This window comes from Bos taurus, chromosome 6, assembly GCF_002263795.3.
Source record: "Bos taurus isolate L1 Dominette 01449 registration number 42190680 breed Hereford chromosome 6, ARS-UCD2.0, whole genome shotgun sequence".
Lineage (NCBI taxonomy): Eukaryota > Metazoa > Chordata > Mammalia > Artiodactyla > Bovidae > Bos > Bos taurus.
This window is the reverse complement of record NC_037333.1, coordinates 63,331,963-63,359,270: the sequence shown is the minus strand read 5'-3', so window position 1 is coordinate 63,359,270 and position 27,308 is coordinate 63,331,963. Positions and strand designations below refer to the sequence as shown.

The following is a 27,308-nucleotide window of genomic DNA, read 5'->3' as shown; positions in this document are numbered from 1 at the left end:
TCACAGATATAGAAAATACATTTAACAAAATTCAACACCTTTTCATGATAAAAAATTCTGAATGAAAAAGGTATAGAAAGAATTTACCTGCTGAGTCATCAAGAAAGCCAGAAATAATCTACCTCAATATAATAAAGACCATATATAACAAAACCCAAAGCTAATATCATATTAAATGGTGAAAAACTGACAGCTTCTTTTCTAAAATCATAAACAAAGCAAGGATGTCTACTCTCGCCACTTCTAAACATAATATTAGAAGTTCCAGTGAGAGTAATTAGGTAAGAAAAAGAAATAAAGATGCACTGAGAATATCAACAAAAAGTAAATTATCGCTATTTGCTGATGATAATCCTATATGCAGTCTAAAGACTCCACAAACTGTTAGAACTAATAAATGAATTAATTGCAGTTGCAAGATATAAAATCAACATACAAAAATCAGTTGCATTTCACTACACTAACAAAGACCTATCCTTATAGGGAAATTAAGAAAACAATCCCATTCACAAAAGTACAAAAAAGAATAAAATACTGAAGAATAAACTTAACCAAGCAGATGAAAGATATAAACATTGAAAACTACAAACACAGATGAAAGAAATTAAAGAACACACAAATAAATGGAAAGACACCCCATGTTAATGGATTGAAAACCTGTTAAAACATCTATACTGCCCAAAACAATCTACAGATTTAATGCTATCCCCATCAAAATCTCAATGGTATTTGTAATAATATATAGAAAAAACAATCCTAAAGTTCATATTAAGCCAGAAAGACCCCAAATAGCAAAAGCAATCTGGAGGAAAAACAACAAAGCTTGAGGCATCATACTTCTCAATTTCAAAATATACTGTGATAACATAATAATTAAAACAGTATGGAACTGGCATAGACATACAGGCCAATGGAACAGAATAGACAGCCCAGAAATAAACCCAAGCACAAGTAGTCAACTGATCTTTGACAAGGGAGTCAAGAGTACACAATGGAGAAAGAACTGTCTTTTGAACAAATGTTGCTAAGAAAGCCAATTTCCACATGTAAAATGATGAAATTTGACCCAAAAATCAATTCAAAATAGATGGAAGACTTGAACAAAGGACCTGAAACTGCAAAACTACTAGAAGAAACATATAGGAGAAGATTCTTGACATTGCTTTAGCCATGATTTCTTGAAGGTAACACCAAAGGCAAGCACAGGCAAAGGCAAAACAACAATAACAACAAAAATAAAAATAAGCAATTTGACATTAAAAGCAAGCTACAGAATGGGGGAAAATATCTGCAGACCATATACCTGTTAAGGGACTGATATCCAAAATATATTAAGAATACCTACAACTCAATAGCAAAGTAACAAATAATGTAATTAAATAACTGGTAAAGGACTTGAATAGATATTTATCCAAAGAAGAAATAAATATGACCAAAATGAAAAGGTGCTCATCATCACTAATCAAGCGTGCATGCTCAGTTGCTCAATTGTGTCAGACTCTTTGTGACTCCATCGACTCTAACTAGCCCACCAGGCTCCTCTGTCCATGGAATTCTCCAGGCAAGAATACTGGAGTTGGTTGCCATTTCCTTCTCCACTAATCAAAAGGGAAATGCATACAAAACCACAATGGATATTTGGTTGCACCAGTTAGGATGGCTATTATCCCCTTCAATTCCCCAAAAAAGAGAACAAATATTGGTAAGAATGTGGAGAAACTGGAAACCTCGGACATTGCTGGTATGAATATAAAATGGTGTAACCACTATGTAAAACAGTATCAAAAGTCCTCAAAAAATTAAAATATAACTACTATATGATCCAGGAATCTCTCATCTGGGTATATATCCAAAAGAACTGAAAGGAGATCTCCAAGAGAAACCTGCACTCCCATGTTCATTGAACCACTATTCACAATATCCAACATATGGAAACAATCCAAATGTTTATCAACAGATGAATGGATTAAAAAAGCGTGCTATACACATACAGCAAAATATCACTGAACCTTAAAATAAAGGAAATGCTGCCATATGAAACAACATGGATGAACCAGGAGCACATTATGCTAACTTGGATTAAGTCAGTCATAGAAGGACAAATAATGCATGATTCTACATATACGAGGCATCTAAAATTGCTGCTTAGTCACTAAGTTTTGTCCAACTCTTTGTGACCCCCGAGGCTGTAGCCCACCAGGCTCCTCTGTCCATGAGATTTCCCAGGCAAGAATGCTGGAGTGGGTTGCCATTTCTTCTCCAGGAGATCTTCCCAACCCAGGGATTGAACCCACATCTCCTGCACTGGCAGGCAGATTCCCCTGAGCCACCACGGAAGCCCAACATATCTAAAATAGTCAAACTCATAGAAGCAGATAATAGACTGCTGGTTGCCAGAGGCAAGAGGCAGGGAAAAATGGGGATTTGCTATCAATGTATATGAAGTTAAGTTCCAGAGATTTTCTATGTAACATGGTGCCTATTACATTAACAATACTGTACTGTGCACTCAAAGTTTTTGTTAAGAGGATCGATCTCATGTTAACTAAAGGCAGGGATGGGGAACATATGGAAACTTTTGGAGGTGATAGGTATGTTTATTTCTGGGATTGTGATGATGGTTTCATAGGTGTATGCATATGCCCTAATTCATCAACTTATACAACATTAAATATATGCAATTTTTGTATATCAATCATACCTCAATAAATCTGCTTTCAAAAAAAAAAAACTTTAAGCATAAAAAACATGAATAAACTAAGAGGAAAGTAATAGAAAATTATTCCATTTAAATGCAAATAAAAAATGTTCTAATGGTGATATCAATATCAAAGAAGACTGCAGAACAAAGAATATTACTAAGGATAAAGAAGATCCTTTCATAATGATAAAATAATTAATTCATCATGAGTAGGAAACAAACCTAAATGTTTATGTATCTAATAAGAGAGCACCAGAAGACATCAACCAAATATTGATAAAATGGCAACAAAAATACACAAAACCACAATAATTGTCTAATTTCAACACTACTATCTCATTAATTTATAAAATAATTAACATAAAATCAGTAAAGACATGAGACTTGAATACCATCAACTAACTTTATCTAATAGATAATCTAGGCCAAAATATTTTTTCAAGTGCACATAAATACATACCATATTTTGGGCCACAAACAAGTCTTAACATATTTAAAAAGAATCAAGTCATACAAGGGATGTTCTTTGATCAAAAAGGAAGCAAAATGGAAATAAAAAACAGAAAGCTTCTGGAAAATATGCAAATAAGAATATACTTATAAATAACCTATAGGCCAAAAAGAAACCAAAAAAAATTAGAAAGAATTTTCTGCTGAATTAAAATGAAAAAAAAAAGATATAAAAAATTGTGGGATGACATTAAAGCAGTTTGAAGAAAGGAAATACATAGAACTACAAGTTTATATAAGAAAGTAACAAAGGTTGCAAAACAGTGATCTCAGCTTCCACTTAAAGAAACTAGGGGCAAAAAGCCGGGGGTGGGGGGGAGCAGATTCAATCCTGAATGAGTAGACCTTGAGAAATAATAGAGATTAGATGGAAATAATAAAGATTAGAATAGAAATCAGTGATATAGAAACAAGAAGGCAATGCAAAACCCAATTAACCCAAAATTTGGTTCTTTGAAAAGATCGATTAAACTAATAAACATCTAACCACAGTGATTAGAAAGGAAAAAAAAATGAAGGTATAATTTACCGTATCAGATATGAGGGAGTTGAAATCACTATGGAATGCAGAGGTAACAAGGTAATATTACAACCAATGCTATGCCAATAATTTTGGCAACATAAAATTTAAAATTCCTTGTAAGAGAAACTAACAGTGCTCACTCAAAAAGTAATCAACTGAAGATATCAGCAAAAATAGCAGGATAAATATAGTGAAAACTTTGCCCCTCCATATAAGCAAAAAGAAAACTGACAAACCATCAAAACCAACTTTCTGAGAATTTGGAAACAGTGACAGACTTTCAGCAACATAGGGAGGGCTTTTTTTATGAAAGGTAGCTGACCATCAGGGAGAACAGTCAGTTTTGTATGTTTTAATTTACCCTCATCCTATTCCCTGCTCTCAGATCAGTGACAGCCTTTGGAAAAACAAAAACAAAATCCTACATTCCCAGTACTATATGGAGCTAAAACTGGACTGAACCACTTTTATATCTCATTCCCAAGAAACAGCCATTATTAATCTACTTAAGGAAGGACTTCCCTGGTGGCTCAGAAGGTAAAGAATCTGCCTGCAATGCAGAAGACCTGAGTTTGATCCCTGAAAAAAGAAGACCCCCTGGAGACGGTCATGGCAACCCATTCCAGTATTCTTGCCTGGAGAATTCCATGGAAAGAGCAGACTGGAGGGCTACAGTCCATGGGATCCCAAAGAGTTGCACATGACTGAGCAACAAATGCTTTCACTTTTTGTTTAAGGTACACGAACCTTGGAAGAAGCCTCTAAAAGGCTTCTTTCATTTTGTCCAACTCAGAGTTTTTACCTAGTGCTAAAGCCACCACAGGTCATGGTGGAGAGTTCGGACAAAATGTGGTCCACTGGAGAAGGGAATGGCAGACCACTTCAGTATTTTTGCCTTGAGAATCCCATGAACAGTATGAAAAGGCAAAAAGATAGGACACTGAAAGATGAACTCCCCAGGTCGGTAGGTGCCCAATATGCTACTGGAGATCAGTGGAGAAATAACTCCAGAAAGAATGAAGAGATGGAGTCAAAGCAACAACACCCAGCTGTAGATGTGACTGGTGATGGAAGTAAAGTCCAATGCTATAAAGAGCAATATTGCATAGGAACCTGGAATGTCAGGTCCATGAATCAAGGCAAATTGGAAGTGGTCAAACAGGAGATGGGAGAAGTGAACACTGACATTTTAGAACTAAAATGGACTAGAATGGGTGAATTTAACTCACATGACCATTATATCTACTACTGTGGGCAGTAATCCCTTAGAAGAAATGGAGTCAACACAATGTAGCCATCACAGTCAACAAAAGAGTCTGAAATGCAGTACTTGGATGCAATCTCAAAAACGACGGAATGATCTCTGTTCGTTGAAGGCAAACCATTCAGTATCACAGTAATCCAAGTCTATGCCCCAACCAGTAACGCTGAAGAAGCTGAAATTGAACAATTCGATGAAGACCTACAAGACTCCTAGAACTAACACCCAAAAAAGATATCCTTTTCATTACACAGGACTGGAAGGCAACCTGGAGTAACAGGCAAATTTGGCCTTGGAGTACAGAATGAAGCAGGGCAAAGGCTAATAGAGTTTTGTTAAGAGAACGCACTGATCATAGCAAACACCCTCTTCCAACAACACAAGAGAAGACTCTACACATGAACATCGCCAGATGGTCAATACCAAAATCAGATTGACTATATTTTTTGTAGCCAAAGATGGAGAAGCTCTAAACAGTCAGCAAAAATAAGACCGGGAGCTGACTGTGGCTCAGATCATAAAATCCTTATTGCCAAATTCAGACTTAAATTGAAGAAAGTAGGGAAAAAACTTCTAAGACATTCAGGTATGATCTAAATCAAATCCCTTACAATTATACAGTGGAAGTGACAAATAGTTTCAAGGGATTAGATCTGATAGAGTGCCTAAAGAACTATGGATGGAGGTTCCTGACATTGTACAGGAGGCAGGGATCAAGACCATCCCCCTGAAAAACAAAGGCAAAAAGGCAATATTATTATCTTAGGAGGCCTTACAAATAGCTGTGAAAAGAAGAGAAGCAAAAGGCAAAGGAGAACAGGAAAGATATACCCATTTGAATGCAGAGTTCCAAAGAATAGCAAGGAGAGATAAGAAAGCCTTCCTCAGTGATCAATGCAAATAGAGGAAAACAATAGAATGGGAAAGACTGGCGATCTCTTCAAGAAAATTGAGATATCAAGGGAACATTTCATGCAAAGATGGGTTCTATAAAGGACAGAAATGGTATGGACCTAACAGAAGCAGAAGATATTAAGAAGAGGTGGCAAGAATACACAGAAGAACTATACAAAAAAGATCTTCATGACCCAGATAATCACAATGGTGTGATCACTCACCTACAGCAAGACATCCTGGAATGCAAACTCAAGTGTGCCTTAGGAAGCATCACTACAAACAAAACTAGTGGAGGTGATGGAATTCCAGTTGAGCTATTTTAAATCCTAAAAGATGATGCTGTGAAAGTGCTGCACTCAATATGCCAGCAAATCTGGAAAACTCAGCAGTGGCCACAGGACTGGAAAAGGTCAGTTTTCATTCCAATCCCAAAGAAAGACCAAAGAATGCTCAAACTACTGCATAACTGCATTCATCTCACACGCTAGCATAGTAATGCTCAAAAGTCTCCAAGCCGGGCTTCAACAGAACGTGAACCATGAACTTGCAGATGTTCAAGCTGAATTTAGAAAAGGCAGAGGAAGCAGAGGTCAAATTGTTGACATCACTGGACCATTGAAAAAGCAAGAGAGTTTCACAGAAACATCTACTTCATCTTTATTGACTATGCCAAAGCCTTTGACTGCGTGGATCACAACAAACTGTGGAGAACTCTTAAAGAGATGGGAATACTAGACTACCTGACCTGCCTCTTGAGAAATCTGTATGCAGGTCAAGAAGCAACAGTTAGAACTGGACATGGAAAAACAGACTGGTTCCAAATCAGGAAAGGAGTATGTCAAGGCTGCATATTGTCATCCTGCTTCTTTAACTTATATGCAGAGTACATCATGCAAAATGCCAGGCTGGATGAAGCACAAGCTGAAATCAAGACTGCCGGGAGAAATATCAATAACCTCAGATATGCAGATGATACCACCCTTATCGCAGAAAGAGAAGAAGAACTAAAGAGCCTCTTGATGAAAGTGAAAGAAGAAATTGGAAAAGTTGGCTTAAAACTCAACGTTCAGAAAACTAAGATCGTGGTATCTGGGCCCATCACTTCATGGCAAATAGATGGGGGAACAATGGAAACAGTGAGAGACTTTATTTTTCTGGGCTCCAAAATCACGGCAGATGAGACTGCAGCCATGAAATTAAAAGATGCTTGCTCCTTGGAAGAAAAGTTATGACCAACCTAAACAGCATATTCAAAAGCAGAGACATTACTTTGCCAACAAAGGTCCGTCTAGTCAAAGCTATGGTTTTTCCAGTAGTCATGTATGGATATGAGAGTTGGACTATAAAGAAAGCTGAGCTCCGAAGAATTGATGCTTTTGAACTGTGGCGTTGGAGAAGACTCTTGAGAGTCCCTTGGACTGCAAGGAGTTCCAACTAGTCCATCCTAAAGGAAATCAGCCCTGAATATTCATTGTAAAGACTGATGCTGAAGCTGAAACTCCAATACTTTGGCCACCTGATAGGAAGAACTGATTCATTGGAAAAGACCCTGATGCTGAGAAAAATTGAAGGCAGGAGGAGAAGGGGATGACAGAGGATGAGATGGTTGGATGGTATCACTGACTCAATGGACATGAGTTTGAGTAAACCCTGGGAGTTGATGAGGCCTGGTATGCTGTAGTCTATGGGGTCTCAAAGAGTCTGACACGACTGAGCAACTGACCTTTCGTAGGGAAAGAGGCATTTGTTAAAACAATCTTTACAGGTAAAAATTTAGTTGCTTCCATGACCATGACCAAGAAAAACCATCAAGTTTTTCTCAAGTTTATCTCAGCCTGGTCAAGTTTATCTCAGCAATGCATGGTATATTTAACATTAAAAAATCAATCACCATAATTCACTTACAGAGTAAAATAGTAAACCAACCTGTCATTTTAACAGATTCAGGTAGTGTTTGGCAAGTATTATATTCTTGATAAAATAGCAAAACAAACTAAAACTAAAAATTATCAGTCATTAGTGAAATGCCTAGTACCAGTGCTGGGGCAAAGAAAATACAAAATGAGCCTAGAGACTTTTTTGTGTCTGGATTCTTATGACTAAAATAGAATCCCCACCCATTCTACTTCCTTCTTCCTAACACACAATATTCTAGTTTCCTGTTACATTTCATAAAGCTTAAGTTGTTCTCCACTCTTACAATATGAAGTCCAATTTTCATGCATAGCCTACAAGGTACTTCATTTGTCCTCCATCTCTCTTTCCAGATTCATTTTTCTCTCATGTTTGAAATACATCCTACTCTCAGCTACACGGAAGTTATTCGGAATTCCATATGCAGCATGCCTTTTACTTTCCTGCCTGCAGACCTTCATACAAATTTTTTTTTTCGTGGTTATTAATTTTACTATCACTCTTTAAAGTGACAGAAATTATACACACTTTTTTATATCATATCGTATCTCATAGGCAAAACAAGCACAGAGGCAACCCTTACAGAGACTAAGAGCCACCAGCCAACGAAGCCTCCTCTGGGCACGGCCCTGACCTGCTGGGCATACAAATTATTTTCTGACATTATAGGGTCCTTTTCTGTATGCTTCCTGGAAAAATCCAGATTTCCCTGATCTATTTCTGACCCAACTTCAATCTGTTCTTTACAGGCATACAGGGTGACTGTTGTTTTACATACAAATCCAATCAGGGTATACATTGCTAAAACATTCTTTAGAATACAAAAAATTTCATAGGCCATAAATTCCAATGTGCCATTTCTTATTTTTCTGTGATATATCTATATAATATACAGTTTCAATGTACTAAATAACTTTTACTTAAAACTTTCCCTTAGTCCCATTCTCATGAGACCAGGCAACTTAAAAGTTATTTTCAGGTCCATTTAACTGTTTTAGTGTTTCCTTGTTTAGTCATTTTAAGTGTAAATTCTGTCACTTTGGAACATCCATCTTCCCCACCTTTGACTCAGGATGACATCTAAGGTGGGGAGACTCCTGGTGTCTACGTCCATAGAGGCATCTGTTCTGGGGCTATTTTCTCTTCTCTGACACCAACCGCATGGATAGACACCTCTTCCTGTGTGTTTTTGTCTAAAGTATATATCCCAATTGGTGTCTGCCAAAACAGCTTTTGTCCATTGCCCTCCATTGGTACATGTGGAAACCCTATTCCAGGTCCGTGTCAGCTACTCCCAATCACGAGGTGACTGCTGTCTGATGCTTCCTTCTGTAACCCGGAGTAGACCAGGGCTGTCATCAGGCATCTTTCCTGTCACCCACATAGTCACCTTTATAGTCTGCCCCCATGCCACTGTTAAGTCTGTCACTTTTGCTGGGTGACAACCTGTGAGAACTTTCCTACCAAACTTTTCATCTGAAACCTTGGTTCAGGGTACCTTTCTATTAATCTTGTCATTGTTTGGGGCTTTATTTCGAGGACAAGACACAGGTCCTTTCTACGACCAAGTCATCCCCAACACAAAGGAACGTCTCCATTAAAGTCCCATGGCTACTCAGTACTCTCAGACTACTTTCCCTTATTAGGATTTGCTGTATCCCCACAAGGCTCTTAGTTCACAAAAAGCAAGGACTGTATGTCTGTCCTTCTCATGCTAATGTCTGGCACAAAACCACATAATCAGTAAATATTTATTGAATGGAAAAATGTTCCTGTCTTTGTAAAAAACAATTTCTCTGTTTAGTTTTACATATTTTGCTTTTAATGGCAGTAACATTGTTTTAATCTTATACAATGAAATGGCATATGCCTTGCAAGAGGTGAGAAACACCTACTTGAAAAGGAAGATAAGACATGATATTGTGCAATCAAAGCAGAAGTAACCATTGCCAAACACTAACAGCAGAGACAGAACTTTTTTCTAGTGTTAGAAAAGCATGAAGAAGTAAAACCACTGAGAAAGAATACACTTCACAATTACCCGTTTATGCGCCAATAATATTTTCTGCAAGGCTCTTTTTATTATTTGCAGATTTTTTTTTTTTACTACAGTGGATACAAAATTGATTTTTGTTAGATGATAAATTATAATACTGAGGAGGGGTTAACAACAGCTTTTGTAAGCTAACTCAAGACTATAGTGCTATAAATCCTTGTCCCTTAGTATAAGTTTGTGAGGAACTTTGCTATTTGAACTTATCTCTGAGAACAGAACAATCTACTCTTTGCCCTGGTGGCTCAGTAGGGAAAGAATCCACCTGCAATGGAGGAGACCCAGGTTCAATCCCTGAGAGAAGATCCCCTGAAGCAGAAAATGGCAACCCGCTCCAGCATTCTTGCCTGGAAAAATTCCTTGGACAGAGGAGCCTGGCAGGCAACAGTCCATGGAATCACAGAGAGCTGAACAGGACTTAGACACTAAACCACCACCACCACTCTTGCCTTAAAAATGTGAGCCAGGGGGATTCATTTGACCCAGAGGTGCAGGCTGGATTCACAGCTCAGGTGCAGAAGTTCAGATAAGGAATCTGAGAACATTTGTCTTAACTTTGCAGCGTCCAAGGAGACTTGAGTCTGCCTATCATCCCATGCTGATAATGGTAATCAGATTTTAGTTCCTAACATAACTCTAAGCACTGTTTCTAATGGGTCCTAGTGAAGCCACAAGACCTTTCTTTCGAGTGTTGATTGCTTTCTTAACAATAACTTCCCCAGCCCCGCTTCCTTCCATTCCCCTCATGAACAAAGATCTATGATACTGAGCTCAAATCAGATTCTGCTTCCTCTACCCCTTTACTAGAAACTTAGCACAAGTTTGTACTTCATCAGTCTCCTTTTGAAGTTTAGGCATACTGAGCCGCTCCAAGGCTTGCCTTCCTGCAGCATACCCAATTTAACTTTGATGAGCTTATTGATAAGAAGCGGTTAGATGTCACTGTGCTTGCAAAGTACACACTCAATAGCCTGGGGTAAGAGAGACATGAATTCATACTGCTATTTATTATAAATGCTTATGCATGAGCACTGCAGTCCTATGTGCTAAATCTCATAAACCCAAAAAACCTACTGCCATTCAACCCTTGAGAGATGAAAAAAAATGAGCACCGTCTAAGCGATGCCGCAGGAACTCGAGACTCACGTAAGCTAAGGCTTCCTGTTTGGCACAACTCACAAGGACCTCTGTTCGGCTCATCCCTAGCAAGCCTGAGGCGCGCGCATGCGCAGGATTCGCTGGACGCGCCGCGGTCTCTTGTGCGCAGGGGTTTACATCCGGGTCCTGAGGCTCCGCGCTACACGCGCTGGCTGGGGTCGCTCCGGGTTGCTGGGTGTTGGTTGTTTTAGCTGTTCCAGCGTCGGAAGAGCCAGTGGGTCAACAGGTGAGCCACGGGGAAGGACCATGAAGGGGAGTCGGGCGGGGACCTGCCTGGTCGTTGCCTCCATCGGTGGGCTGTATGCGGAGACTAGGACGCCGGGCGGATGGGGTTCCCAGGAGCCTCGAGGCCAGGGCCGTAGAGTTCCCAAGCCTTTTCCCCCTCTAACTTATCAGGTTTTCCTCTTCGGAACTGAGCCTCCGGGAGGGTGCCTCCCTGGGGGCCTTCAGACACTTGTTAGAATTGCGCGATAGTCATCCTCATTTGCATTCATTATAGTTTGCGGAGGGATGGGCCCAGCAGCCAGGCAGGTGAGGTTGAGTTTGCAGCCTTCGCCTTCCGGGGCGGGGACCACAGCCTTAGCTGCTTTTTCTTGCCCCTCTTCGGGACCAAACCCCCCCACTTCCCAGAGGGCCTCCTTCCAGGCCGGGCTTCAGATGTTCTTTGAAGTCAGGTATAGTGTGTTGTAGGGGAAAAACGCATAGCAGGGTTTCTGAAAGCTTAGATTCTAGATTCTAGTATAGATTCTAATAAAACAGCTGTGTAACCCAAGTTGTCCAGGAGTTCCCACCCAGCATTAAAGTTCTGAGGTTTGTGTTTGTCAGCTCTTTGTCGAGGGGATGCACACCCAAAGTGAATCAGCACCTGAGAAAGATGAGACAGAGGTGGTGCTGTGTCATTTTTTGAGTGCTGTAGAGTCAAGATGCTAGAGAATGGTCGAGGACCGCATCCGTTTGGATCTCTGAGGATTGGCGAAAACTGGGAAATGACACATTTAAAAATCTGAACACATGTGGCAAAAACATTCAACTTTTCTCAGGTGAATCATTTGGAAATTTTGGAAATGAACTCTGGGCACACGCAAGAGTTTAAGAAAACAATGTGCTTGGTCTGAAGGGCTTACTTGAACCTCTGTACAATGAAGTCATTGTGTATGATGTCCTTTTCCAAATTTATCCTGATTGTGAGAATCACCTGTGATGTTTGTGTAAGTGCAGATTCCCTGGATCCCGTTCCAGATCTTTTGCAACATTATGTCCAGGGAAAGGTCCTGGGAATCTTTCTAACAGGGATCCTAAGTGATTCTTCCTTATAAGACACTTTTGCAGAGCATGTGTTTTTCAGTCAGATAGACCCTCCACCACTTAATAGCTTTATAACTTCAGTAATAAACTTCTGAGTTGCAGTTTTCTATATCTGAAGAATGAAGATGATAAGTTCTTTTAATACACCAGAGACTATTAAGTGAGTCTAAGCCCTTTGATAGTAGGATCTTTATCTTAGTCATTTATGTGTCTACAGAGCTTAGTGCTTAGTATTTAATAGGCCCTCCCTCACAAGGGAGAAAGAACTGAGAAAAGAAATAGCATGCCCCCAAAACTCTCATGACATTTCCTCCTCCTCACAGGTTTTTTTTTTTTTTTCCTCTTATTATCAGTAGTCATTTTGCTGAATATTTTTATTAGAAATAATTATGTTTCTTGATGGTGAAAACAGCTTGGAAATGTTTCTGATCCCTTGATGTAACTTTGAAGTAGTTTCTAACACTAGATTATTAATGAGTTTTAATAGAGGCCAAGTCCATTTCCTGGACTAAATTAATTAAGTCCATTTGTTGGACTTACTGTGTGACTGTGTGAACTATTGTTTGTAAATGTTGTTTATCTCTTGTTACTGTGTCAGAATTCTAGATCATGGTGATTGTAAGTTTTTGTTATGCCAGACTTCTAAATCATACGTTCCTAAGGACATATTTAGATTCAGTGTATTCATTATTATAAGACCTCCTATTCCCACCAATGTAAAGAATTTGATTTACTATTGTATTTACGTAAGTTTGAATTCAGAATTCAGGACTGCTGAAGCCGTTTGTGAAAGAATTGGTGTAACATCCATTTAAATACAAAACTAAGAATTAAAATCTGGAAATTATGGTTGTAAAGCACAGTGTAAATGTTATAAATCTAGACAATATAAAAATAACACATCTTACAGAAATCAGAGGGTGGGCGGAAGTAGAAGAAAGCAATTTTCACGTATTTCATGGTAGCAGGTCAAGCCATGTTGTCCAAAATGGAATCATACAGTTTTAAAGTGACTCCTCTCTCTTAATATTTGTATAATATTTTTTCTTAACTTTATAATATTCTTTTAGGAACTGAAATTGCTTTTTGTGAAGAATTATTTTGCCTAGAGATCTGCAGTTTTTTTAGTTCACTTTATTTTCTTTTGCTTCTGTTGAAGGCAGAAAAATTAAGTGTTTTTTGTTAAAAATAGAATGTCTATATGATACCATGGTTAGAAATTATTTATATACATCCCATTTGTATATGTGCATTATATAGATGTATGGAATGATGTATACCTAATAGTAATGAACTTTATTTCGAGGTGGCAGGATTTGGGTCTTTTTTTTTTTTCTTTTTAATTCTTTGTACCTTTCTGTATTGATTGAAATTTTTTAAAGTGCAGGTGTTACTTTTATAAAAACATTATTTACCAGAAGAGAGGTTTGGTTATTACATCATTCGTAGGGAGAGTTCTGGATTTTAGTAAGTAACCCATAAAGTGCTGAGTAATAACTACTGTCATTAACTTGCAATCAATAAATGAGTGCTGCTTTGTTTGCCTTTAGATTTGTTTTATGTTGCTTTATATAGTATCCCTGTGGAGACAATGCAGTGTGATGTCTTTATAGTAAATTTGCCTTGATAAAAATTTTGACTTTGTCACTTAACAACTATGTGAACTCAAATTGTGTTCTGAAACTGGACATTGTGTTTACCTTAGAAGCTTGTCGTAAGGATTCATATTTGTACTTAATGGACCTAGCCCACTGCCCAGCACCTGAAGTCTGTTCAGTAGAGAGCAGCTATTACTGCTGTTTTAAAAGTACACATTGTATTTGTATACATGCATGTCTTTCTTAAGTAATATCCTTTTTAAAGCCATCACTGTATTATGCTTCTGTTTGACTATCTGCTAGTTACTTAAAGTACTCATACAATGAAATTTTCTCAGGTTTGAACTTGTCCTGGAAGCTGTGCGTCACCATAATGAGGCTTGTAATTCTTGATAACTATGACTTGGCTAGTGAATGGGCAGCCAAATACATCTGTAATCGCATCATTCAATTCAGACCTGGACAAGACAGATATTTTACACTGGGTTTGCCAACAGGTAATATACCATTTTTTTCCATGTTAGGTACTCAAGGTTCTGAGATTGAAGGATTTTCCTTGATAGAATGTTTCCTTTTTATTTCTTGTCATATCACTGATTTAATATATTAGCATATAAAGTCAAATATATAGATATAAATTCTCCATATCTAGTATCTAAATTCCATTACTATTTTCTTTGTTAAAATTCTGTCTCACCTACCACTCCAGAATGCAAAAGGAAATACAGAAATATAGCTCAAGTAAGGGTCATGATATTTTTTTGTCCCTTTTTCCTAGTAGTTTTTTGTTTGTATTTAGAGGTGTTGCTTTCACTATTCAAGAAATATCTTAGGAGATTAGCTTTCTCATTGATTATTAAGAGGTACCTAAAGTATGTACTATTGCCTCTTAATTTTACCTCATGTCATCTTATTTTGTGTGTGTGTGTGTGTGTGTGTGTGTGTGTTAGTTGCTTAGTCATGTCTGTTGCAACCCCATAGACTGTAGCCCACCAGGCCTCTCTTCATGGGATTCTCCAGGCAGGGACACTGGAGTGGGTTGCCATTTCCTTCTCCAAAAGGGAACTATAGAAGAAAGAAAGTGAAGTCCCTCAGTTGTGTCCGACTCTTTTCGACCCCATGGACTGTAGCCTACCAGGCTCCCCCATCCATGGAATTTTCCAGGCAGGAGTACTGGAGTGGGTTGCCATTTCCTTCTCCATATCGTCTTATTAGCTCTTTGCTATTTCTGTGATTATTTTCTTTCTATTTTAGAAATATAACTGAAAAATTGAAGACTGATGTGTCTGTCTTCATGACAGAAGGAACATAAGCATTAATTATATATTTTGCTGGATTTAGTTCTCTGTTAAGCTTTTTTCTTTAAAAATAACCAAGTAGTGTCATTGATACCATGGCACTTTTATTTGATGTTTTGACTTCCACAGAAAAGAGTATTGGTTCTGGGATGAGAGCTGTTATTGTTTTGATGACTGCAGGGCATTTATTATACACCCTAATTTTTGTTTTCCTTACCTAATGAAAGTAAGGAAATTAATAGCTAACAGTGTTGTTTTGCAGCTCAAATAAGAGAAAGTCCTTTATATATTGTAAACACTATATAACTTTAAGATGCTCATAAATGTGTTTTATTTAAACAGCATTTTCTCCTTTTTTGCCTTCCCCGATACATGTCAACTCATAAAAGCTACAATCATAATTTTTTTCACTTGCATAATTTCCATGAAGGGTACTCTGACTCACCAAGTTGTTATTTTTGTTTGTTGTTTTGTTTTTTGGTCCATGACAGTAGTTCTTGGTGAGAATGGCAAAGAGCAATTTTTTTTTTAATTGTGTACACTGGAAGTGGGCCCTTTGGCACCCACAGTTTTGATATGTGAGCTGCAGTGTTTGAATAAGACCTCTGTATCCGTTTGCCTTGTATGAACCTAGGCCATGCTCAGACTAGCAGCCTTAATTAACACTCTGTGTTAATTGTGAAGCAATAAACAGTAATTTGAGTGTGGGGACAGAAACACTTCAGAGTCATAAACACCAGCAATGGTAAACATTTTTTGTGTGTATTTAAATATACAACCCTTTTGCATTATTTTGGATAGTATAACTACTTAGTAATACACCTGCCAAAGGTTGATCTCTGAAAAACTTCTATTGACATTTATCTCTTTTCTCCTTCATTGACCAGTGACGGTGTTAATCATGCCCCATCCTCACCCCTGTGCTTTTGAAATGTGAACATACATTTCTGTAATTGTAAATAACATGCTGTATTATAATTATGCTGCACCAAGCACAATTCTGGGGCTTCCCAGGTGGCACAGTGGTAAAGAATCTCTGTCTGCCAATGCAGGAGACACAGAAGATTCGGATTTGATTCCTTGGTGGAGAAGATCCCCTGGAGTAGGAAATGGCAGCCCACTCCAGTATTCTTGTCTGGAAAAGGCCATGGACAGAGCAGCCTGGCAGGCTACAACCCATGGGGTCACAGAGTCGGACACAACTGTGCATGCACACCCATACAAGTACAGTCAAGCACAGTTCTGGGGAATATCTCTTCAGTATGTATTTATTGAAGTGATGTTGACAAGCATGACATTTAAGGGCCTGCATGCTGTGGGCCTGAGCTGCCTCCCAGATTTAACTCCCACCATTCCCCTACACTGAATCATGGTAGGCAAGTTAGACTGCTTGTAGTTGAAAGAACAGGCCTGAACTTGCTGGCTTTCCTTTCACTAGTGTTGCTAATGTGCTGTATAATAAAAACTTTGTGAGCTCCAGAACCAGGCAGAATCTCTTAAATCTCTGACTTCACTGCCATGTGTGTGATATTTCACACATTCCTTAATTTTTTTGACCCAGTTTTTTTCACCTTCAAAATGGGAAACATGATGCCGGTTTCCCAGACTTGTGAGACTTACATTAGCTAACAGATGAAACACCAGTGTAGCATCTAGCACATGGTAGGCATACAAATGTCATCTCTGAACCTCCCCCATCTTTTTTCTATTTTCAGTCAAGACTTACCCCATTCTTTGATTGTGGGAATTTCACCTCTTCTTCAAAGACTCCATTGAAATGCTATTTTTGATCCTCCTTTCAACAACCAAGACTGTAGTCTTTCCTTTGATTCATTATGCTTCTCCAGATCTCTCATAGTTTATTTTATAATATTTTTCCTTGCGTTATGGTTATTTAGTACTTGTCTATCCATATCTTGTGAGTTCTTCCATGGTAGAAAGAGTCCTAATCTTTGTTTGATCTGAAATATAGTAAACACTTACTGAATTAATTATGTTCAGTTCAGTTCAGTTCAGTCGCTCAGTCGTGTCTGACTCTTTGCGACCCCATGAATCGCAAATGAGTATTGCAAAGCAAATATATTAAAATGAAGTTTCTTTTACCAGTTCACCCTGTATCATATCTTTCTTTTTTTTTCTATTGTTTTTTTTTTCTATTCAGCCATTTTGATTAAAACGTAGAAAATGAATGTATTTTTGTCATCACTATTGTAAAAACTTTTTAAATTTTTCTTCATATGCTCTTAAATTATGGAGGGAATCCTGTAACTCTTCTCTTGACATCAAAAGATAGACATAGAAAATTTGTTATGTTCCTAGAAAGGAATAAAGAAAAGTATACTTGTCCATCTTTTATCCTGGTCTCATGTTAGTGGGCTGTAGTTCTTTGATAAGGAATTAGAAAGTTTGACAACATAAATTTTAAATTATTTATGACAATTTACAACAATTTGTGCTTTTAACTTTAAGAAAACCTATTAATCTTCTGTTCTCTGAACCTGTCTGCGTGATATTTAGCTACTTCTATTATCCTATCATCTTAAATGAGAGGCAGTTTTTTTTTACTACTCCAGATTTCTTCTGTATTTGATGTTGTTGTTGTTTTTGGTTGTTTGTTTTGTTTTGCCAGATGCTGTTCAGTTCTGCCATACTTCTCCCTGCTTCTTGAATAGAAACTTTAATGTGTCTGTTTTTTATTTTGCTTTGTGATGGTAGGTGGGTTAAAAATCCAATACTGTGACCAGGATTGTGTGGGCCAGGTTGTTTGTTATAAGAATGCAGTCAGTTTAAGTCTTTGAATTTGTAGTTTAAAAAAATGAAGCAATTTTGAAAACATCTGCAAGGTGCTGAATTCACTTATCTTTATTGTGTCATTTCATGGAGCTCTTGTCAATCAGATCTTAATTTTATAAAACATATGAAAGAATCACATTTATAAAACAATAATATTAAGAGCTCAGATGAAGTATCCAAAGCCAAGATCCCATTTCCTAGAAACCATTTTACTTTATACATTTTAGCTGATATATGTTGACAGTAACACAAAATGAGAAGCAGGAATTCCAGTTAAAAAAGGATAAGGTTCCTCACTCAGTCCTTGCCACTTTCTATTTTGAAAGTAGAGGCAATATTTAAACTCAGCTCTGGTTTCCCCTTTGATTTCATTAAATGGTCAACACTTGACCTATTTACATATCGTTTGTGCTACAAATCCCTCCCTAGATAAAGATTTTTTCTCTATCAGTGGGATGTTTATTTTTCTTTTAATTCAAATGTGTGCTCTCTAGAAGTTTCTAGTCTTGGAATATACACCATTAATTCCAGATATCCAACAATATAAGAATTTTCCAAGCTGTAATTTAAGCTGACAGATTCTCAGCTTTATTCAGCAAATTCTGATTTCCTAAAATTTTAGGGTATCTTATAAAGAGACTAGTTCAACATATATTCATTAATTGAATATGTATTTAAATTAATAATCATTTGCCTAATATGTATAAAATACCATTAAGTAAGATGAGAATAAAGTTAATATACACTCTTTTAAAAATTAGACTGTTAGAAAATGGAATCTTTATCTGTTTTAGGGAGTACACCTTTAGGATGTTATAAAAAACTTATAGAATATCACAAGAATGGAGACCTTTCTTTTAAATATGTGAAGACCTTTAACATGGATGAATATGTAGGTAAGCTATATTGTTTGAATATATTATTTGGACATGTTATATTTTAAATTGAGTATATTTTGAGAATATTAACATTATTTAAATTTGTTTTGAATGACTATATTTCTAGAGTATAACGTACCACCTTGTAGTGGGGTTGGAAGGTTATGTAAAAATGTCTATATTTATGTAATGACAGCATGACACAGTGGAAGGACCATGGGATTGGAAATTAGAAGATCTGCACTAATCTTCAGCTGTGCTACTTACCAGTCCTGGCTCCATCAACTTTGAGCCAATTCATTGACGTTTCTCATTCTTTTTTTTTCTTTTTTCCTCAAAACAAAGTTAAAACCAGTGTGGGGATAAAGTAATTAATATGTATGTAAAGTAATTAGTAAAATTTTTTCAAATATAAGGCTATTTATATTTGTAGCCTTGAAGCTTTTATAATTTATTCATTGTTAACTTGCTTGTGCTTCCTTGATGGCTCGGCCGGTAAAGAATCTACCTACAGTGCAGGAGACGTTGGTTCGATCCCTGGGTTGGGAAGATCCCCTAGAGAAGGAAATAGCAACCCACTCTAGTATTCTTGGCTGAAGAATCCCATAGAGAAGGAGCTGGCAGGCTATAGTTCCTGGGGTCACAAAAAGTCGGACACGACTGAGCAACTAAGCACAACTTGCTGAACTGGAAACATATGAACTCTGTGTTAACATTTACATTTTATTTGTGTATATTTTTAATGGTAGCACGACTGCCAAAGAACTGTCGTAGTTAAGTATACCTTGCATGCAAATAGAAATAACAGAAGAGGAAAATGGACAAAGATTTCGGTTGTGTAGCCACTTAATTTGGAGAAGGAAATGGCAAGTCACTCCAGTATCTTGCCTGGAGACTCCTGTGGACAGAGGAGCCTGGTGGGCTGCTGTCCATAGTGTCACATAGAGTCGGACACGACTGAAGTGGCTTAGCATGCATGTATGCATTGGAGAAGGAAATGGCAACCCACTCCAGCATTCTTGCCTGGAGAATCCAGGGACGGAGGAGCCTGCTGGGCTGCTGTCTATGGGATCACACAGAGTCGGACATGACTGCAGCGACTTAGCAGCAGCAGCCACTTAATTTATATTGAATTTAAGACATAAATCAATCTTACTGGTTAAATTTTATATTTGAGAAGTGGAATATAGTGATTAAATGCACATGAATTAGATTTCTATGTTCCAGCACCTCCATGAGCTTCCTGACCCTAGGAAAGTGACTTAGCTTTTCAGTGTTTCTGTTCATCTATAAAGTGAGATTCATACTAGTATTTCTACAGATGTTGTACACATTGAGTTAATACATACATTTACCGTGGTTAAAATAATGTCTGACATAATAAGCATTTATTCCATATAAAAATGCTTTTAAATTGAATATGGCATAGAAAGATTATATAAATAGCATTTGTGGCTTAATCAGAAGAGTCAACTTTAGATTTATTTCTGAAAATAGTTATATTTTTATTCATTAACTTTGTGTTTAGGACTTCCCAGAAATCATCCTGAAAGCTACCATTCTTATATGTGGAATAACTTTTTTAAGCATATTGATATAGATCCTAATAATGCTCATATCCTTGATGGGAATGCTACAGATTTGCAAGCAGAATGTGATGCATTTGAAAAGAAAATAAAAGAAGCTGGAGGAATTGATCTTTTTGTTGGAGGTATGTAAAACATTTTGTCATTAGTCATTTGTTGGAACTTGGATTAGGTGCTTTGAATTTAAAAAAAAACTTACCTTTGTGTAATGTGAAGAACATCTGTGACTGCCCGTAATACCCATTTATTTAGCTATTGATTTCCGTTTTACTTTATATTCATCAAAAAATAATTTTAATGTTGCAGGGGGAATTGTTTAAATTGTGGCTTGAGAAATAGCTCCTAATCCCTGTTGAAGTCTTATAATTACCTCTTTAGAACTGACACTTTACCACATCTTAGAAAAGGAATGATGTGTTTCTTTTCCTAAATGATACTCTTATTCTTTTACTGTTTCTTTAAAATTACAACCCAGGTTTCTTATCAAATTACAGCATTAAATCTCTAAAAGTTTGCATATGGTACAGGTGGATTTTAACATTTTTCTACTGACCATTAAATGGCTTCATTTCACCAAGAATCGTGTCAAGAATGTCAGATTTTGTTTATCATCAGCCTTTAGCTAGTATGAATTGAGCTTTATAATTGTCTTAATAAGATCTAAATAAATGTATAATTAAAGTTCCACTTAAAATGTCTATGTACACGTGTGCGCACACACCCACGTATACATATGTGTGTGTGTATTGTGTCTTCCTGATCTACCATTGAAGAGAGGTGAAAGAGTCTGTACCTTTGTAATGACAGTATGATTTTCTGTCATCACAGTGCAGCATCTGAATAGTACAACATCATGTAAACAAACCAAAAATTTTTTTTGCCAGATTCTTTAGTATTCACCTAGACATACTAAAAGCTCTAAATTAACACTGGATATCTAGAGGTAGACATATCTGTTAGATCTAGATATGTCTTATGATTTATTAGAAGATGCTCAAAATTTTATGAATTAGACCTGGTTAACTTATGGTTGAGGTAGGTGGTCAAGTATTTTTGGGGTGTTTGGTTGCCTTTGAGGAAAATTGGATTTTATAGTTAGACAAAAACTAGCATCCAGTTTTGGCCACCTACTTATCTGTAAGATCTTGGGAAATTTATTGACTTCAGTAAATTAGTTCAGTATACTAATTAAGTATAATTCATCCTTTGTAAAATAGGATTAATATTAACCATTTCAAAATTGATAAGAATTAACCATCTTATACTGTGTAAAATGCCTAGTGAAGTGCTTGGTATATAGTTGGCATTCCATTAAGTGTTACTCTACTCTTTGTCTCTGAGGTATAGTTTGTAAAGTAATTTTTTCTTAACATATTGAATGTCCTGCTGTTTTACTGATTTACCTCTAAGGATATCTGGCAAGAATGAAGTTTTTCTCATTGAGGAAATTGTTATCTACCAAGCAGAACTAATATCAATTACTGCCTTAAATATAGGGGATGGTTTTTATTTGAGCAAGAATTCAAGTTAGACTCTTGCTTTTCAAAGTAGAAAATATCTATGTTTTAAATAAAACTTACTAATATTACTTCAGTATTCCTGGAAAATATTTGCATTCTAGTTTTGTCCATATGGCTCAATTCTGGGATAATTATCATTTGAACCTACCAATACCAAGGCAAGGCAGTACATTTGAAATGTTTGTGTGCACTACTGATGTATTCTTTAGATTTTATAAACTCTATACCAAAATAAGGTAAAATAATATACCTAACTTGTTCATCTTAGTTATGTTAAGAAGCATTTTCACTCATTTACCATTATACGAGAAGAGAACAGCTACTCACGCCAGTATTCTTGGAAAAGGCAATGGCACCCCACTCCAGTACTGTTGCCTGGAAAATCCCATGGACGGAGGAGCCTGGTAGGCTGCAGTCTATGGGATCACTAAGAGTCCGACAGGACTGATCGACTTCACTTTCACTTTTCACTTTCATGCATTGGAGATGGAAATGGCAACCCACTCCAGTGCTCTTGCCTGGAGAATCCCAGGGACAGGGGAGCCTGGTGGGCTGCCGTCTATGTGGTCACACAGAGTCAGACACGACTGAAGTGACTTAGCAGCAGCCAGTATTCTGGCCTGGAGAATTCCATGGACTGTATAGTCCATGGGGTCACAAAGAGTCAGACATGACTGAGTGACTTTTCACTCATACCATTATACAAAATGATACAGCAGTTATTAAAACTTCAGTATTAAAAAATGACTACATGGATAACATAAATAGTATTTTTTTTACTTTAATGGAGGGCTTATTTTTTCCTGTTAATTCATTGATCTTACAAAAGGCTTCTTGTGACAAATCCTTTGGCATCTTAATGCCAGGAAATAGAATTTACTGGGGGGAAAAAACTTGATAAGAACTCTTTAAGTCCATTTTTTCCCTTTGCCTACTTTCCAGAAAATATTTTAGCTTAATGTAATGTTTAATGTTTAGTTTTGCTTTTCAGATACTTCTAGTAGAACTTTCTTTTTTCCTCATAGCTTTAAGTCACTTCTTGTTTCTTTTTAGCTAAATTTTTTGGTGCATTTCCTCAAATAACCCACCTTAGTTCTCCCTTTGAAACTAATAGCACATAATCATAATTGTTTATTAATGACTCTTATTACTAAAAATGACTTAATATTGTTTTTTAACCAATTTTTGTCTTAAACTTCCTCTAGTTCTCCCCTTGCAAAAAAAACAAAACCAAATCTAAGATTTCCTTTCCTCTTCCATTAACACCTTCACTGTAGTCATGGGCCAATCCAGGGTCTGACAGTTTGTGTTTATCATCCAAGGGACATATAATAGTATGTAGAGAATGAAGGGTTGGCTTATTACATGTTCTTTGGACTTTTCCCTGTTTGGAATACCCCATTACTGGATGTGTCTCATGAAAGAATCTCATTTGATTCTTTGCCTTTGTTGATCTAGGTTGTTATCATTGGATTTTCAAGATGAGGCTTGGTATCTGGGTCTTACCACTTACCCTTCTTTTGTTCCAGGGTTTGGTTAATAAAAACACTAAGAACTGAGCCAAATGGGATCAAAATATCAGCCTTATTGAAGGTAAAGTTGAATTAGAGATGGCAGGTTGGGCTTGAGGCTAGAATGGGGTTGCCTACTTCTCCCCTCTGAATTGGAAATAATAAGACCAGAGAAGAGCTGCAGAGTAACCACCATAGCTCACTCCTAGGAAATGGAGCAAGAGTTCCTGTCCCTCTACAGATAGGAGAAAGGAGGAAATACACTCCCAGAAATTCCTCTGATGAGAGAGTGTTGGGAGAAAGAATAAGGTGTATCGTGCAATTTCTGATCCAACAATAAAATACACAAACATGGAAATCTATAAATAGATTCTAAATGCATTATTAACTTTAAAATGATCTTAAGATAATTTGTGCTTAAAAGGTAAAATTAAAAGATGATGGGAAGATTTTAATCCTCTACTTTGGTTACATGATTAGATTCTTTGATTTGCAAGTAACTATAATCTGCTAATGGGACCAAAAGTGAGTTTATTGGGATGATTCTGGAGTAATTCACAGAATTGATACTAGAGTTGAAAAAATACGTCTTTAGAAGAACAAGAACCATAAGCCTCAGATCACTGAAGCAGGGACTCACCTGAGCCTCTCCTGCAGTGCTATCATCAAATTTTGATGCCTCAGCTCTAGATGACTTCTTTCTTTTTGCATCCCTTGGTCAAATTTCAGATTTCTAGAGAGAAATTCTGATTGTTTCAGCTTAGCACAAGTACTTATCTCTAGACCACTACAGTTCTGCCTAAAAGAGATGAGATATAGGGTGTTATAATTGATCTAGGCCCTGTTGTAAGGGGATCAGAGAAGGGAAGGAGGAGGAAAAAACTATACTGAACATACCAAAGAATACCAGCCTCCTTTCATTTATTCATCTGTTACTTATGGAGGGCCTTCTTTGTGTCATGTGTTCTAAATATCAGGATATAGTAGTGGAAAAAAAAGTCTTTACTTTCATGAAGTTTACCTTCTAGCCCACAGAACTATAGACACAAGGAAGACACACAACTCGGACTCAGAGGTTTTAGGGATGTTTCATAAGGGTGTTGATACCTTAGTATAGACTCAAAGACTGAATAAGAATTAAGCATGGTTTTTAGAGTTGATGATTATTTTAAAGAAAATTTGATAAAGCTTTATAAAAAATTCTGAACATTTAAAAAATACAGTTTTATATCCAGAAGTTCAATTTCTGGTAATTACTCATGGTCATTAAGGGGCTGTATTGACTCCTCTCCATCATGAGCCTTTGTGGTTAACTTCAGCTTTGCTGTACACTTCTGTAGGACTCAAATCACCAGTGAGACCACTAGAATTGATCTTGGAGGACTTCCTTTTTTTTCTGGAACTCTTTGTTTTCCTATTTCTATCCTTTCCTCTATAGAAAAAAATAAATAAAAGTATCTGGGCAGATTTATACTGAAGAGGAAAGGCAGAACAGTTTTACAAATCTAGAGAGAGAGATATCTATGGTTTAAAATTCCCAAGCACATACATACTTAATAGTGGAAACAAAGCATGCATATTAACCACATATAGGCCTGGGCTTTATGTACTAGATTAAAAGTTAATCCTGTATTACTAAAGATTTCCCTAGATTAACGGCTTCACAGCTGGTGCTAGTGGTAAAGCACCTTCCTGCCAATGCAGGAGACATAAGAGGCCCAGGTTTGATCCCTGGGTCGGAAAGATCCCCTGCAGGAGGAAATGGCAAACCACTCCAGTATTCTTGCCTGGAGAATCCCATGGACAGAGAAGCCTGGCAGGCTATAGTCTGTGGGTTTGCAAACAGTCGGATACGACTGAAGCAACTTAGTATGCATTGTGCTTTGGTAGTTTGTATCTTGGGCTTCCCTGGTAGTTCAGTAGTAAAAAACCTGCCTTCCAATGCAGGAGATGTGGGTTCCATCCCTGGATTGGGAAGATCCCCTGGGGAAGGAATTGGCAACCATCTCCAATATTCTTGCCTGGGAAATCCCACAGAGAGAAGATCCTGGCTTGTTGCAGTCCATGGGGTTGCAAAGAGTTGGACATGACTTAGCGACTAAATAAGTTGATACCTGCTTCCTAAGGTTTTCATTTCTTTCTTCCTTCAAAACCAGGTTACTCTTTGTCATATTTTACCTTGTTGTAGCCTGGGGAAAAGTTTTTAGAATTATGTGTTAAGAATCAATAAGATATACCTGCTGCTGCTGCTGCTAAGTCACTTCAGTCGTGTCCGACTCTGTGCGACCCCATAGACAGCAGCTCACCAGGCTCTGCTGTCCTTGGGATTCTCCAGGCAAGAACACTGGAGTGGGTTGTGTGTCATTAAATATGCAGAATATAAATATGACAGATATTTTGACCCAGAGAACTTGTGGGTTTATTTTTTGATTGAAGTTGCCAGAAATCTGACTAGCAAGTGGGGTCCATGTATGTAAAACTTGATTTAGTAATAACTACACAGAAAGATTCTTAATTTTATAAAAAGATTTACCTCCAATTTCCTTCAAATAAGAAATGTCATATTCTTACCTATATTTTAGAGACAGTCTTGAGTATTAGAGCTGGTAGTAGATCTCCTCAAAGTAGTGTTTTCAAATTGTGGTTGTCACAGATTATTAGCTTATGAAATCAGTATGGTCAGTCACATTCAGCATTTCCCTTTTGTAAATGGAATGGATTCAAAAGTAGCTTGAATGACTCCTAGTAAGAGTAAGTATTATTTCATGCAGTTCTTATTTTAATTGTATTTATATGTGTACTAGATTGCAATGTCAAATGTATTTCTTGCTATAGGTTACAGTCAAAAAAAGTTTGAAGAAAACTATTGCCTTAGATAATAACTTGTCCAATGTAGACATTTTATAAACTGTACTATAGAGAGGTCCTGTAGTTAATTGCCCTATCTAGACTAAAAAGCAAGCAAGTTAAAGTGTGACTATAAAGACTACTAGGTTAGGAATCAGAAGATTTAGACTGAGTTTAGTCTTAGTTATTTACTAAATTATTACCTTGAACAAGTCATATATTATCCTTGAGCATCAGAGTTTCCTTTGAGTTTAAAAAATAGGTGGGGGAGATGAGGTAAATAGATATGCCTAATCTGACTGTATTACAAGATTGTTAAATATGTCTGATGTTGAGATGATGCATGTGAAAATGCTTTACACACTATAAAGTATTATTCTAATATAAAGTGATACTTAATTTTGCTATTAGAATCATGCTAGCTCAATGCTAAGCATATGGAAAACATTGAAATACTTGTTGAATCAAATATAGGAACAAATATCTTACTGCAGCATTAGAAATTCAGCTGTCAGATAAAACAAGGTAAGTGTGTTTATGACTATTTCTTTGGTCTTAAAATCACGTTTAACTTTGAGAAAACTTATTTATGTGAGAAACCTTATTTACTTATGTGTATATGTGTGTATGTATGTATTTCTTTTGAAAGGAATTGGTCCAGATGGTCATATTGCTTTCAATGAGCCAGGATCCAGTTTAGTATCAAGGACAAGATTAAAGACTCTAGCAATGGACACCATTTTGGCAAATGCTAAATATTTTGACGGAGATTTATCAAAAGTGCCAACTATGGCTCTAACAGTTGGTGTGGGGACAGTGATGGATGCTAGAGAAGTAAGAATTAAATGTTCTTTGATATTTTTCCTTTGATGTTTGTAGATTTTGGAGAAATTATGTTGTCAAATAAGTGATGTTTTGATTTAATCATATTTGCAATATAAATTGTTGTTTAGCT

General features: G+C 36.9%; 1 protein-coding gene and 1 long non-coding RNA gene across 3 annotated transcripts in view; one reads left to right on the top strand and one right to left on the bottom strand.

The window, feature by feature from the left end:
• The first annotated feature begins 11,138 nt into the window (after nt 1-11,138).
• The window catches only part of GNPDA2 (glucosamine-6-phosphate deaminase 2), a 31,091-nt gene continuing 14,921 nt past the window's right edge, over nt 11,139-27,308 (top strand). Inside the window, exons 1-5 of one of the 2 annotated variants that reach the window (NM_001075356.1) lie at nt 11,229-11,243; nt 14,259-14,417; nt 18,806-18,907; nt 20,418-20,600; nt 27,003-27,187. In NM_001075356.1, the coding sequence (NP_001068824.1) occupies nt 14,294-14,417; nt 18,806-18,907; nt 20,418-20,600; nt 27,003-27,187 (594 nt within the window). In that variant the 5' untranslated portion in view covers nt 11,229-11,243; nt 14,259-14,293. Of the gene's footprint in view, nt 11,244-14,258; nt 14,418-18,805; nt 18,908-20,417; nt 20,601-27,002; nt 27,188-27,308 lie in introns of both variants that reach the window. The other variant, XM_005207917.5, reaches the window with a different exon arrangement.
• Nucleotides 13,616-27,006, bottom strand: LOC104968873 (uncharacterized). The gene is made up of 2 exons (XR_009494889.1): nt 24,147-27,006; nt 13,616-17,179 (listed from the first exon to the last, which is right to left on the bottom strand). It is a non-coding gene; the product is annotated as an uncharacterized lncRNA (long non-coding RNA).